At 54.5% G+C, this 13698-nt stretch overlaps 4 protein-coding genes across 5 annotated transcripts; 3 read left to right on the top strand and 1 right to left on the bottom strand.

Annotated features, from left to right (window-relative positions):
- The first annotated feature begins 356 nt into the window (after positions 1 to 356).
- Positions 357 to 2321, top strand: socs2 (suppressor of cytokine signaling 2). Its single transcript, XM_057854792.1, has 3 exons — positions 357 to 804; positions 1089 to 1248; positions 1329 to 2321. Exons 2-3 carry the CDS (start codon positions 1152 to 1154, stop codon positions 1787 to 1789), a joined length of 558 nt encoding a protein of 185 aa, XP_057710775.1. The 5' UTR covers positions 357 to 804; positions 1089 to 1151; the 3' UTR covers positions 1790 to 2321.
- A 130-nt stretch (positions 2322 to 2451) lies between these two features.
- Positions 2452 to 12819, top strand: cradd (CASP2 and RIPK1 domain containing adaptor with death domain). Of its 2 annotated transcripts, XM_057854791.1 has the most exons (5): positions 2452 to 2796; positions 3850 to 9905; positions 10675 to 10776; positions 12612 to 12671; positions 12739 to 12819. In XM_057854791.1, exons 1-2 carry the CDS (start codon positions 2469 to 2471, stop codon positions 4125 to 4127), a joined length of 606 nt encoding a protein of 201 aa, XP_057710774.1. In that variant the 5' UTR covers positions 2452 to 2468; the 3' UTR covers positions 4128 to 9905; positions 10675 to 10776; positions 12612 to 12671; positions 12739 to 12819. The 2 variants fall into 2 exon arrangements, with proteins under 2 accessions (XP_057710774.1, XP_057710773.1); XM_057854790.1 differs by having other exon boundaries at positions 3850 to 10776.
- LOC130928321 (myelin regulatory factor-like protein) lies at positions 3572 to 13312 on the bottom strand. Its single transcript, XM_057854810.1, is given in 23 exon segments — positions 3572 to 4308; positions 4439 to 4545; positions 4577 to 4685; positions 4751 to 4825; positions 4898 to 4982; positions 5044 to 5151; positions 5187 to 5285; positions 5402 to 5454; positions 5668 to 5736; positions 5907 to 6050; positions 6135 to 6280; positions 6354 to 6463; positions 6532 to 6640; positions 6705 to 6905; positions 6968 to 7076; positions 7154 to 7264; positions 7323 to 7399; positions 7457 to 7652; positions 7728 to 7936; positions 8013 to 8077; positions 8143 to 8198; positions 8272 to 8350; positions 8549 to 13312. Coding segments are annotated over 23 exon segments (2517 nt in total). The 5' UTR covers positions 8604 to 13312; the 3' UTR covers positions 3572 to 4163.
- Positions 11602 to 13679, top strand: rab21 (RAB21, member RAS oncogene family). The gene is made up of 7 exons (XM_057854789.1): positions 11602 to 12102; positions 12612 to 12671; positions 12739 to 12846; positions 12903 to 12966; positions 13030 to 13084; positions 13151 to 13239; positions 13346 to 13679. Exons 1-7 carry the CDS (start codon positions 11962 to 11964, stop codon positions 13465 to 13467), a joined length of 639 nt encoding a protein of 212 aa, XP_057710772.1. The 5' UTR covers positions 11602 to 11961; the 3' UTR covers positions 13468 to 13679.
- The last annotated feature ends 19 nt before the right edge of the window (positions 13680 to 13698 follow it).

The raw sequence follows: 13698 nt of genomic DNA, 5'->3' as shown, positions 1-13698 counted from the left end.
AGGCTACTGTACTTCCTTCAGACAACCACTTTGATAGCTGAATTATAAAGACAAAACTAGTGGATAAAACAGTATAGAAGCTGCTCCCCCGGGAGGACCCGATACATCTTGGCAAAACAACGGTCGACACGTTAAACGTTCAGATTGAATCAAACGGGAAAAGAAAAAAAGATTCAACAAGTCAGGTGGGGAAAAAAAGGACAATCACAACTTAACTCGCCGTTGTAAAAAATGAAAAATCTTGTACTGCGTTTTCCCTTCAAAATGGAGAGGCCGACTAAGAAGGTGAAATACTGCCGCCCAGTGGTCGCAAGCACGACCGTGATTCTGTGCTGTTTTTCGTCGGTGGCCACATCATGGCGTCCCGTCATCGCCCTCCCTGGTCATTTGTAGAAGGTCTTGTTTTGATAGCGCCCAGTAAACGTTTGCGCAATCGTGATTTCAAATACATACGTCAACGTGCGTATTGATGAATGATCGTAGGGCGGGTTGCCTCGACGAAAGCCATTCGAAGCGTTCCATTGGCCCGTCGTGGCGGCGCTGGGCCACGTGACCGCGTTCCTGGAAAGTTCCTGGAAGCGGCTCGAGAAGCTTTGGGGGGTTTTGCTGCCTTTTCTCGCCTAGGCATCGGGGCTTCGAGCAGCATGTCGGCTGCCGGCCGAGACGACCGACGCTCACGCGAGTCTCGTGCGCAATAAAAGGAGCGACGTCGAGCTGGAACGTCAAACGATGAATGAAGACGCAAAATGTTGACGACTGGTCGCGCGCACTGACTGACGGACAAAGGACAACCACAGCGTGCGGGTACAAAGACACATTATTATTATGGTGGTGATTAGCTAAGTGTCTTTAGCCTGCTAACTCTGTGCTTAGCTGCTAGCCTTTATGAACCCGAGGTGGTCGCCAGCCAGCCAGCCAGCCAGCCAATCAAGAGGCGCATGTAGAAAAAGAAAGCATCCATTTGTTATTTTCTGAGTTGTCACCTGGCGTTCATTCAGTTCTGTCAATCTGTTCGATCGGGTCGTCCCGAGCGATAATCATCGTCACGATAATAACGGTAATCGTCTCTTATTTTTCCGATGATGGAGGCGGCTTCCAGAGGCGTCCGGGACCTCCTCCTCCCCGGCGCCGACGACCGGACGGGCCCATCGATGACCTGTCAGTCGTCCGACGCCGTCGAGAGCGACGCCCCCTCGGACCCCGAACGGAGGCGCGTGGCCTCGGCCGTGAAGGAGCTGGAGAACGCAGGTTCCGCCCTTACGTTTCTCGGCGCCGTCTGGAATTTCCACCGGACCGGTCCCGCCGACTGACTTTTATCTTTGTTCTAGGTTGGTACTGGGGCGCGCTGACGGCCACGGAGGCCAAAGAAGTCCTACGGGACGCGTCGGAGGGAACCTTCCTGGTGCGCGACAGCTCCCAGAGGGACTACCTGTTCACCATCTCGGCCGTGACGTCGGCGGGCCCCACCAACCTGCGCGTCCGCTTCGACGGCGCCAAGTTTAAGTTGGACTCGGTTCTCCTGGTGAGGCCCAAACTCAAACAGTTTGACAGCGTGGTGCATCTGGTGGAGCATTACGTGCAGCTGTCGCGGAGCGCCGCCCGGGCCCGCTCCGCCGAGGCGCCCAACGGGACGGTCCCGCTGCTCCTCACCCGACCCGCTTACCTGGCCGTACCGCCGTTGCAGCACCTGAGCCGCGTGGCCATCAACCGGCGAACGCGGCGCGTCCGAGACCTGCCGTTGCCCGACAGGCTCAAAGACTACCTGAGCGACTACCTCTACGACATCTAGCCGTCGGTCCCTCGACCGACGAGGCGCTTTCCCGCTTCTTCCCGACGTCCGATCGTCCGTCTGCCGTGATAGTCCGGTCCATTTGAAGCGGGCAGCCCACGAAGCGATTTTTGGCCCTGCCAGTGGACGCAATTGAATTTGTTTCTTGATTTCATCAGCATCGCCCTTTGAAAATCCCGTCGCGGTCCGACTCTAGATCGGACGTCTCCATGTGACGAGCGCAGCTATCGCTGGGACGAATTTGCGACAAGGTCAAGTCGGATGAAGAAAGAAACTACAACGTGTGCGTGAAAATCCACCGAAAGTTGACTCTTCATTGCCTTGAAGAAGCAGAAGCGCAAATACGCAACCTGGGAAAAAGGTCTCCGAATTCCCACAACGCAAAGCACACCTAGGCCTCCCATCGCGGGCGTACGTCTCTTGTCTTATTTTGAAGGTCCCTCTCCTTATTTCCTGCGGTTTTTGGACGGCGCAGCAGTTATTTATTGATGTCACGCTGAATATTGATGAAGCATGTTCCCTTTGAAACGAATAAACCTCTTGTGGTCATTTATTTGTTGGTATTTTGAACGAGTCGAAGTGCATTTTGGAAGTCAGCGTCAACTTTTGTAGGAACTGATGCGATTTGGTTGTTTGCGGTCGGACACAAAAACAAGGAGGAGGAAGTGGCCATTTCAGAATGGAGCCTGTCCACCGCCGAGTTCTTCAGAAGCTCCGTCTGTATTTATGCGAGGAGCTGCTGGTGTCCGAAGGCGTGCTGTCCTTTTTGTATCAGGAGGAGGTCGTGACGGCCGCGCAGGCGAACGACGTTTTGGCCGAGAGCAGCGAGAGGAAGCGCTGCCTGAAGCTGCTGGACCTGCTCCCCCAGCGCGGCCCCGGGGCTTTCGCCGCCTTCCTCGGAGCTCTCGACGACTTCGCCTGGGTCAGACAACGACTGCTGCGGGAGGAGCAAACCCTGAGGAACGTCCGGTCCCCATCTCCCGAATCTCCCACGTCCGCTGACGCCGGTATGACGTCGACGCTCTGTACTGCAGTGTTTTTCAACCGCTGTGCCGCGAGACGTTATCCAATATCGCATTTTCTTTTTCCATTTTTTACGTCGTCGAGCGAGTTTGGAACAGTCACCTCCTTAAATGGTGTCCCTCCCGACATCCACCACGCGGTGGCGCTGCTTTATTTACATGAAATATGTTCTTCTGTTGCTGCTTATTACTTTTATGTTGGACTTCTGCGAACGCGTCTCTACGAACCGCTGAGTGACGAGTGGTCAAGGTAGATTTATTATATTTTTGTGAATAAATCTGCATAAGTGGTAGCCTTTTTGTTACTTTTATACACGCAACCTACTTCCCACGCGTAACAAGTTGCAGTAGGAGAGGAAGAGTAGGTAGAAGCTTGCGGTTGTGTGCGAAGCCAGTTGTTACCTGGTTGCTGAATCCAAAAGAGGCAATACGACCTGCCTGCAAAGCCATTGTCAGTGAGATGCTTGCGCTAAAGACATTTCTAAAGTCCCCGTCTGACAATTCTGAGCTTTTCAAGCCTAACTGCTATAAGAAAATAATCGTAAGAGCTGGTGATGAAGATTCCTGCAAGGATATCGGCTTTGTTTCACACTGAGTATAAATTGATACTTACTCAATATTTATATTGAGAAATTATTAAATATACTGTACAGAAAGTCATTTTGGAACACTTTTGGTTTGTGGCGCGCTGAGAGATTTTTTTTGCCAATGTAAAAACGTGCCGTGACACAGAAAAGCTTGAAAAACACTGCTGTACTGTACTGTACTATAAATGCGCCTGGAACTGTGAAAACGCCAGTTCAAGTACTTTTCCATCGATTTTTTTGGAGTGCGTCAGACTTTGAAACCATTGTTACAATCGCAAATTTCCAACACTCAAACGACCGTTATTTCATAAATGAACAATGACGACAATAGACGCCCGCTCCTTTTTTAAAAAGGAGCGGACGCCTATCGCCGCCCGTGGCCAGTTTGAGATGAGCGACTTTTATTTGGACCAATGACAAAAGTGACTCCAATCGTTTGTGTTTGTCGTAGACTCCGGCGTGGAAATCCCGTCGGATCGGCAACTTTCGCGTCTGGCGTCCGCCCTGGGCGCCGAGTGGGAGTCGGTGGCGACGGACCTGGGCGTGTCGCCCGCCGCCCTCTTCCGTTGCCGCGCCGACCACGCCCTCTGCTGCCGCGACGCCGCGCTGGCCGCGCTCTTGCTCTGGAGACGATCGCAGGGGAAGAAGGCCACCGCGCGGAGACTGCGGCAAAGTCTGCGGGCCGCCGGCGTCCACCCGTCGGTCCTCGACGACGTCGCCACGCCGTGACCCGCCCTCTCGTCCGGACCGCTTTCGTTGACATTTTTAACATGCGCTCAAATTTCGGAGTCGATCGTATTTGTCGATGACGGGAAAAGCGTCAGTGGCCGCATCGCCGGTAGAAGTAGAAATGGTAGTCTGTGAAGAGCGCCCCCCCGAAGTGATGGTCTGTACTGCAGTCGGCTTGGCCCTGCCCACGGGTCACAGCGCACTTTCAGGACACTTGCGCGCAATGTGATTTTCTTACCAAATATAAATCCGCGAGAGCCAAAGCCTGCTTGGAGTCGCATCATTGTGTGCGTGTGCGTTTGCGTGCTTACGGCCACCGTAGAGCGAAAGTGGTACGAGCCGTGGTACAGGCGAGCCACGCGGAGCGGCCATTCGTGCTCCCCCTGCAAATAAAGGCGCGAGTCGGTCTGGGCCGCCGCTCGCGTAAGTCGAGGCGCGCCGGCGTTCACCTGCGTGTTCGGAGGGTACCGACCGCCGCCGAGGTTTCCGTCCCGCGGGGCCTCGCAGGTGGACGATTCTTGAGAAGCGCACAGGTGCACCACCAGCGGCTCGGTGGAACTGAACACAACGCGAGAGCTCAAGCGCACGCGGGCGTTTTCGGCGGCGGCGTCGACTCGCCTCACTTCATCAGGAGCGTCACTCGCATGTTGATCGGAACAAAAGGACTGACAGGGACTCGGAAGACAAAGCGGTCGGGTCTGAAGACGACAAGCGACACGGTAAAATAAACAACCTCCCGGTCTTTTGTCGCGTGTTTTTCGCACACTCACCCGCACTGGTCTCGCACGCAATAGCGGCTGTCGATCACCTGTCGGTTCTCTTTAATCACAAATGACTCGATAGAGGTGTTGGTCCCTGCCACACAAACACGGCTCGTTTGCGTCGTCCCCAAAATGTCGCGGTCGGTCGTACGTACAGTCCGCGGAGCTTTGAATGTTCTGGAGGAAGTCGTCTCGATTTTTCTCTGCGCCAAAAAGAAACGGTCACTTCCCGTCCGCGGTCGGGTCGTCCGCCGCGCCGAGCGCTCACCCGCCGGAGCGACGTCCGATGGGCCGTCGCGCCCCGCCGGCGAGGGACAGCAGTACACGGTGTTGCAATACAGCAAGTGGCAGAAGTGCACGTCGGGCGGCCAGGGCCCGGGGGGGACGACGGGCGGTTCTAAAAGCCGTGGCGGAAAAGTTCATTTCCCGCCTCGGGAATCGTCCCCCCCCCCCCCTGCGCTCGCCGCAAAAGGATCGGCTCGTTTGCAAATTCCAGAGGGCGCCGCGCTTTACCTGTGCCGCCGCCGGCGCTCGCCGTCGTTCGCGCGGGAAGCACGCTGCTGTTGCTGCACGTAGAAAAACAAGCTTTCAAATGGCAGTATTGACATCCAATTCAGCCTTTTTTACTTTTCCTCCTCATTGTTTTCTATCGACTTTGACAGAAACCATAAGCAATCCCATCTTACATTCCTCCACTCAGGCCCGTAACTTCCTCCTTTTGGGAAAATGATTTGATTGAGTGCGGCGGAACTCGACTCGGTATTGTAGACTTGGCTTACCTGACGCCAGCGGAGTCGGTATTGAGACGTGTCAAGTGGAGCAGGTAGATGACGCCGATTGCGATGACGCTGTTGAGCGCACGTCATAAATGTCAGTCAAAAAGAAGTCGAATACTTTCTGTTGTATGAGTAGCAAGTAGAAGAGCGATCGGCCGCCGGCCTTTCCCAGTTCAAGTGGATAGGGCTTCCGTCGATGGAAGCGAGACTAAAGACGAAAGGGAAGCCGAGTCGTCGCTCACCAAAAGGCGACGGCGAGGCACAGCGCGAGGACGCCGGCCCTGAACACCGCCCGCGACACGCAAACGTCGCCGCCCTCCTCGGAGGCTTTAGGACGTGCGTCCGGAGTCTGCGACGCCGGCCCGGTGCTTTGTTTTCTCAAAGTTCTGTCGGGAGGAGGAGGAGGACAGCTTTTCTTTTGAAGGAGGAAGATCTGGAGGAAGCGGGCGAGAGGGAAACGAACGACTTACCCGGTGGAGCGCAGACTTCCCGTTAGACTCTTGAGCTTGGCCAGGCGACGCTTCCACACCTCCAACTCGGTCACGCGCGTCTCCAGGCTGTCGGCCATCTTGGAGAGCTGCTGCACCGCGCCCACGTTCTCCATGAAGATCTGCTCCTGGGGGAGCCAGAGAAGGTCGTGAGGAAGGGGAGAAGGGAGCCAGAGGAGAGGGGGGGGTCGGACGACCTACCTTGTCCACCACCAGGAAGTTGTCGATCTTGCGGCCGTCGTGACACGTGACGTCTCCTACCTCTTTGACGGCCGAAGGGAGGAGCTCCTTTACCTCCTGAGCCAACACGCCTGAAAGGTCGCGCGCGCTTGCATTTAGAGCACCTACGTATTCCTGGCCGCGGCTCCCCCGATCTGACCTGTGCGGCGCGCGTCTTCGATGCCCATCTTGGCGGCAAACTCGGGTCTGTAGTCAAACTCCACCAGTCGCATCTGCGCAATCCGCCTGAGCTGCTCCTCGGGATCCGCCTGCCGCGACCGCTTTCGGTCAGCTCGATTCTAGACCGACCGAGCTCCGCGTCCGCGGACAAACCTCTCGGATGTTGCGCTTGGCGCGCCGATCCGACGGCTGCATGACGCGTCCCATGACGGCGGCGTTGCCGCACACCACCAGCGCCTCGTCGGGCGCGTCCGTGTTGATGCCCACCCGACCGTGACACGCCACGGCGTCCCGGTCCGCCCCGCGCCGCCACAGGCTGTCGCCCTCCATCTCGAACTGACCCGGGTTGGAAGCCTGCGCGCGCGTTAAAGAGGCCGTGAAAAAGCCGCAAATGAAAAGGCCGCGGCAGTCCTCACCCTGACGATGAGTCTCTCGGACACGAGGGCGGCCAAGAGGAATGAGGACTCGGCATCTCGGTCTTCCTCGCGGACCGCCGCGTACAAGCCCACCACCATCTGGAAATATCTGCGCAAGGACGGTTAGCATAGCACAAGCGCAAACATGCCGGCCGGCGTGTTTGCGCTACTTGCGCTCTTATGCACCTCTGGTCGGGGTTGGGTCGTCCCTTCTTCCTCATGTTGTTGGAGGTGGTCTCGCCGAAGTGGAGGCGTCCCAACGTCACTTTGCTGGTTCCGCCACTCGCCACGTCCACCCTACGGAAATGGAAACGAGTCGCGTCGCGGAGCCCGAGCGGACCGAGGCGTCGCCCACCTGACGGGCCGCAGAGGCTTTTTGCTGCGGTCGGCCTCAGACTGCTCCATAGTCACGCGACGGTCGGGAGAGTCCATCTGGCGGGAGCGTAAATGCCGACAGGCGTCGCGGGCTAGCGGCTAGAAGCGGAGTACCTTGATCCCGAACACTTGGATTTCGAGGCGGTCCGGCCGACGCGCGCCGCCCGGCGTCCTCACGTAGGCGGGCTCTGCGGCCGCGCCCACGTGGACCGTCACCTGGAAGTGGTTCTTCTTCTGGCAAACGAAAGCGTCGTCCGCCGGCGAAAAGTTGAAGCCTTTGTCCGCGTCCACCGCCAAGACCGGAGGAAGCCTGACAACGGTGGAGGCGCGATCAGAACCCGACGCCTAGGCAATACGCTCCGTCTCGCCTAGGCGTCGCGCTCACATCGCGCGCATGTTTACGTCCAGGATGACGTTCCAGTCGTCGGGTCGGAACCTCGCCCAGGTCAGGCGACCGCCGGCGACGGGTCCTCCTCTGGTCCCGTCGGGATCCGGTCCCGACGACGAATTCTGGGACTCTGTTCTTTTCCTTTTGCTTCCGTCGGGAGAGCTGCGGACAAACGCCGAGGCGCTCGTCACCGAGCCGGGAGACCGCTTTTCCGAGCGCTACTCCTCGCGGGAGCGCTCACCGGGAGGGGTATTCCGGCGGGGGAGGCATCCAGTAGCCGACGGCCGGGCGCTCGGGAGGGACGTAGCCGCGATCGACGGGCCAATAGCGGAGCTCCGTTTGGAAATCTGTCAGACGGCACGCTAACGTTAGCCCGGGTCGGCGTTCGGTCGGAGCCGAACGAACCGCTGACCCGCGATCTGCTCGGGTGAGCAAATCTCCGACTCCGGAGGAGACTCGGGAAGCGCGCTAGCGACGAAACAGAAATCGCATCAGGGACAAAAATCGACACGCTCGCTCGCTCGCGGCCGGGACATCTCACAAGTCGCTGCTGAGGTACCGCTCCAGGATGCTGGTATCCACGCCGACAGAATTGTCCAGAACTTGCCCGACGTCACGACCTGCGCGGGGAGAGCCGGTCGGTCACCTCCACATTTCGACACGGAACGAGACGTACTCGCAAAAAATACCGTCGGACGTCCGATCGGCGTGAACGAGAAAGGCCCCCGGCATTCCTAGTCTGCGCGGATCGGACGTCCGTCACCGTCAAAGGCGGACAACCCGTCGGTGAAAATTCCTAATTGCGTGTGACCGCTCACCGCTAAAGAATTGCCGCAGCGCCTCTTTCTCGCCGTGCACGCCCGCGGGCTCCATGTTGGCCGGCGTGGAATGGAAACGGACGTGCGTGAGCGTTGCTCGGCAACGGAACCGGTCGCACGCGGTACCAGGCAAAATGCACGCAGAGTGGAGCGCGCCCGCCGACACCTGACCGAGAGACGAGTGTTGCCGGGCGACGGCTCGGACGTGTCCGCGTTTCACACCTGAAGCGATACGAGCACCGTTGAGAGTCGGACACGTTTGCTCCGGCTCACCTGGCTTCCGGTCCAAAATGGCCGCCTCGGCCGGAGTCCTCCGAGCCGACCCTACGTCCGATCGTCGTCAGCGCCGGGCCTCGCCGACGACGCGCGTGGGACTCGAGACTCCCGTCTTTCGATCTTTAAAGATTTGTTTTCTTTTTTTCTTGAGGAACCATTAGTGTTCGGAAGTCCTCCGTAGGTTCTTTTCTTCGTGCGTGGCGTCGTTCTCGTTTATGACTTGTGGACTTTGAGCTTTGAACGGGAAGTAGGTAGGCTTAGCACCTGCGCGTACGTGCCCTGCCCGTCATATAAAATGTGTCACGACCTCACTAAATAGGGTCGAGAGGCCGGTCGGCGCACAGCATTCAAACGCTTTCCGTTCCGTTCAATGATGTCTCTGTCGCTTCATAATGTACAGTATTAGAGCTCTGTTTATTGAAAAAATAAATAAATCATGAAGGAAGAGGAAGGTGGATGACTGGATAAAAGAGAAGATTATTTAAGTGAACTTGTTTCTCAAGGCCCTACTGTGAACTGGTTGGACTGAATTTGTCAGTACAATGGCAAACGAGGATAAGTTGATGTCTTGAGTGAAGCTGACGTGTGTGGAAGCCGGAGGTCAAAACGCCAGCACTCTTGACGTACCGTGCAGGCAACCTTGGGAACCAATCTAGGAAACGATGGTCCTCGGCGATCAATTGTTTACTTGTTCTTTTCGTCAGTCACGTCAGACCCGTGCCGCCCATAAGGCAATTCAAGCAACCGCCTAAGGGCGCAGCAGCATCCAAAAAGGCGTCAAGAAAAATATTCAAATGATATTTAATGAAAGCAGTATTCCAAAAATTATTCTAAACAAAAGAACAACAAAACCGTTCATAAGAAGTCTTTAAATAAGAATGAAATCATTTTTCTAGTGTGTCTTCTGCCCATTTCACCACGGACCCTAGTCTCACCACCCAGCAGACCAGCGAGCTACCAAAGGGGCTATTTTTAGCCTCCGCAGTTGAGCGACGTTACGGTGACATGTCACCTTCATGAAAAGACAAAATCCCTCGGGGTCAGAAGAAAAAAGACAGCAAAGACGTGAAGAAAAACAGAGGTTTGTTGCGATGATTTTTTTCAACTGCATATGCACGTAGACTTAGCGCAACTGCAAGCTAGCGGTTATTCACATAGAGCTTATATGACTTAGTGCTAAGGCAAAATTATACTGTATCATTAGCCAGCCTGTTGTTTTAGAAATATTTTCACTATTCAGCCAGCTGTTGATTAGTTTCAGTTCAATTTACTCCCCCTCCCATTCTAGAGAAATTGGGACAACGTGTATAGGAGGCTAAAATTGTCTTGCTTATTTTCATGTGATGTGAACCACTTTTACCTTGTGTTAAATTGCGCTTTTCAAATAAATTTGCCTTGCCTAAAAGTGCCAAGGTTCATTAAATAAATACACCATTAAATATGGAATGAATCATTTCAAAGTTCTGTGGTACTTAAAGTGCCACGGATTTAAATGCAAACATTTTTTATTAAATGTGTCATTAATTCATTAAAATGGCAATCACATTCATGTAAAAACATATTCAATTGAATCTTTTTTGTTGTTGTTGTTGCTATCATTTATTATTTAATTCATTATTATTGGATAGTCCTGTGTAGTTGCCATGCTTCAAGAATGAATTTTCTTTTAACTACGCCCATCAAAGATAGTGGCCCGATCCAATAGACGGGGTACAGTAGGCTGCAAAGATTTAGGCGCTATTATGGTTATTATGTCATGCTGGATTCACAATCAACAGCTTTCACTTGCTGCTCTTTGTAAATGCTCTTCTGAAATATTTTCTGTCTACATCCCGGGCCATCTTTTACAGCCAACTTATCAGAACCAAGTCCAAGTCCAGGAAAGAAGTGCACCTTCCAAAACAATTGTCATATGAAAGTGCAATAGATGCTTTTGCATCAGTGAAGACAAGGTAAGGTTATAGGTCAAGGTGGAAAAAAAAGTTGCATTTTAAAGTGTGTCTTTATATAGGTTTGTGTGGGAATCATATTGTAATAACAACTGTCATTTCTTTAATGCATTTGTTTTTGAAGTCTTTTCATTTGTGCTTTTGAGTTATTACAGCATTTTTCTTTTCATTTCTGCACTTGTTCGTTGTCTTTTTTATATTATAAATTACAAAGAGATAACGTGCTTTTTCCGTGTGAGTGTTTAAATATATGTGGTGAAAATAGGGTGGGGGGGGGGGCAATAAATATGTCGCCTCGGGCACCAAATTGGTCAGGAACGGCCATGCGTCAGTCACGAGCCGTCAAGCGTGTCCGATGTTGGAGGCGATGGACTGGTCGCCAGCCAATGACGGGACACACATCAAATTTGGAACAATATGTGGTTTATAATCATAAAGGAAGCGATAGAGTGTGATTTTGGACAAATCCAGCCAAAAACCCATTGAGCAAATGTATGAAATCCAATGAATGCGGCTCACGTCGCGTCGGAATCCGATTCGAGTCACATTGACGTCTGTCAGATGTTCGCCGCTGTCAGATGTTTGTCGAATCATGAGGAAGAACCGAGCCTCGTCATGTGACATCCAAAGATCGTCTCCGCACGGAGCGAGCGATCGCATCAACCGGGACGACCGCACGATTCTTTGCGACGGCAAACGTCGATCGGTCGGAGCTCTGCCGTCCGCGCGAACGAACGTTCGTTTGGCTTTCCGTCGAGTTCCCTCGGACGGAAGGCTCCGAGAACCGGATGACGTCGTCCGTCCCGCCCCGCTCGGGAGTGACTCTCCCTTGCGAAATAGACGAGCTTCGGAGCTAGCCGGCTAACTGGAGCTAAGCGACGCCATTTACTCGGATACGTCGGCGTCTCTCTGACGAGGATATTAGCCAGCTTTGCGGACGTTGCGCTGTTGGTGGCGACGAGGAACTTCGGCTTTCTCCTCCAAATCGAATAGACTTTCGACTTTGATTTCCTCGGCCGTTTCGCCCCCGCCCCACCATCACACGCCCCCCTTCCTCCTAGATCGGAAGCCGATGTGAGCTACGCAGGAGTCATGTTCCGACGTGCTAAGTGTTAGCATCGGCGCGGGGGGTGGGGGGCGCCCGGCCGGCTGGCTAGCTAGCTCGTTGTCACGCATCGAAGGGCTGCCATGGCGGCGGCTGGCGGCGGAGGAGGAAAAAGCTTCTCCTTCAAGGTGGTCCTCCTGGGTGAAGGCTGCGTGGGCAAGACGTCCATGGTCCTGCGATACTGCGAGAACAAATTCAACGACAAACACATCACGACACTTCAGGTGAGAAGGGGGCGGGCGGGCGGACGGAGCGGACCCCAGTCCAGCCCGTGCGACCCTCGTGGTCGACGAGGTGTCTTGTTGGAAGTAGCGTGTCAAGTCATGTTACAACTTTTACAGTTCAGTTGATCAGCTTCTCTGACGTCACTGCTCGTCTGAATTATTGGGCTTCTGAAACAGATTGACAGATAGCTGGCGCTCCCAGGGCAAGGCAGGGCAGGGCAGGGCGGGGATGCGACTTGTTCAAACCCAACAAATCAAGTTTGCCCTCCTTCCGAATGATCTGTGAATAAAAGTAAGATCGACGCTTCATCAGGTTGAGTGGAAATAGGGTCAGGGACCTAGAAACCGACGGATTTGCGCTGACGTTAATGCCGGAGGAAAACCACAAGGAAATGACAGGAAGGGGAAAAAACAAACTTCTTCTGAATGATGTCATTGTTCTCAAAGCAAAGGGGTGGGGATCCATTCCCATCTTACGTATTCAAAAAAATCTTCTCTTTTGCGTCTAGGCGTCCTTCCTGACCAAGAAGCTCAACATCACGGGAAAGCGGGTCAACCTGGCCATCTGGGTAAGACGACGCTCTCGCCATTGCCCGGCGCGCGCCGACTCACGCCGCCCTTTGTGCGCGCGCTCAGGACACGGCGGGCCAGGAGCGTTTCCACGCCTTGGGGCCCATCTACTACAGAGACTCTAACGGAGCCATCCTTATGTACGACATCACCGACGAAGACTCCTTCCAGAAGGTAATCTAGGACCCTCCTTTCATGCTTTTTGGTCTGAGCCGGCGTTTGCGTCGCAGGTGAAGAACTGGGTCAAAGAACTGAGGAAGATGTTGGGCAACGACATTTGCTTATGCATAGTGGGTAAGTGGCGCTCAAAACGTCCCCGCCGACCCGCTAAGTCGACTTTAACCCGACGTCGCGCAGGTAACAAAATCGATTTGGAGAAAGATCGCAACGTCTCCGACGAGGAGGCGGAAAGGTGAGCGCCCAGCCGACGTCGTCTCGGCGTCCGCTTTTTTTTTTTAACTCGTCCTCTCGGTCGTAGTTACGCCGAGTCTGTGGGGGCCAAACACTACCGGACGTCGGCCAAGCTCAACAAAGGCATCGAGGAGCTCTTCTTGGACTTGTGTAAAAGTAAGACGCGCCGTTCGCTTTTTCTACCATCTTGGCGACGGACGTCCGATCGATCGGACGTCCGCCGCCGTCAAAAGGCAGTCGGTCAGTGTGCGCATCCACTCAGGAATGATGGAGGCGGCCGGAGCCGAGGAGCGGACCAAAGGAAACGGCGGCCGTCGAGGCGTTCAGATCGTCGACGACGAGCCGCTGGCCGCGCCAGCCGGAGGATGCTGCTCATCGGGCTAACCCGCTCAGGATCGTGGAATGTTTGTCAGTAAAGTCGGGTCGCGAGCGCCCGTTTCTCTAATTGTTGGGCCACCGCGCTGAAACGGAAGCACAAAATGGTCGCCGAAAGGAAACGTTCCCCATCTTTAACAAACGGGCAGGCGAGCACGCTTAACTGTAACGAGCTTTGTTTGATAAATAATTTTGTGTTCATTAAATGAGTCTTGAAAATCGCCCGTGTTAGCGTGTCAT

Source organism: Corythoichthys intestinalis, chromosome 13 (assembly GCF_030265065.1).
Source record: "Corythoichthys intestinalis isolate RoL2023-P3 chromosome 13, ASM3026506v1, whole genome shotgun sequence".
NCBI lineage: Eukaryota > Metazoa > Chordata > Actinopteri > Syngnathiformes > Syngnathidae > Corythoichthys > Corythoichthys intestinalis.
Note: the sequence above shows the minus strand (reverse complement) of the source record. Positions and strands in the feature narration are given on the sequence as shown.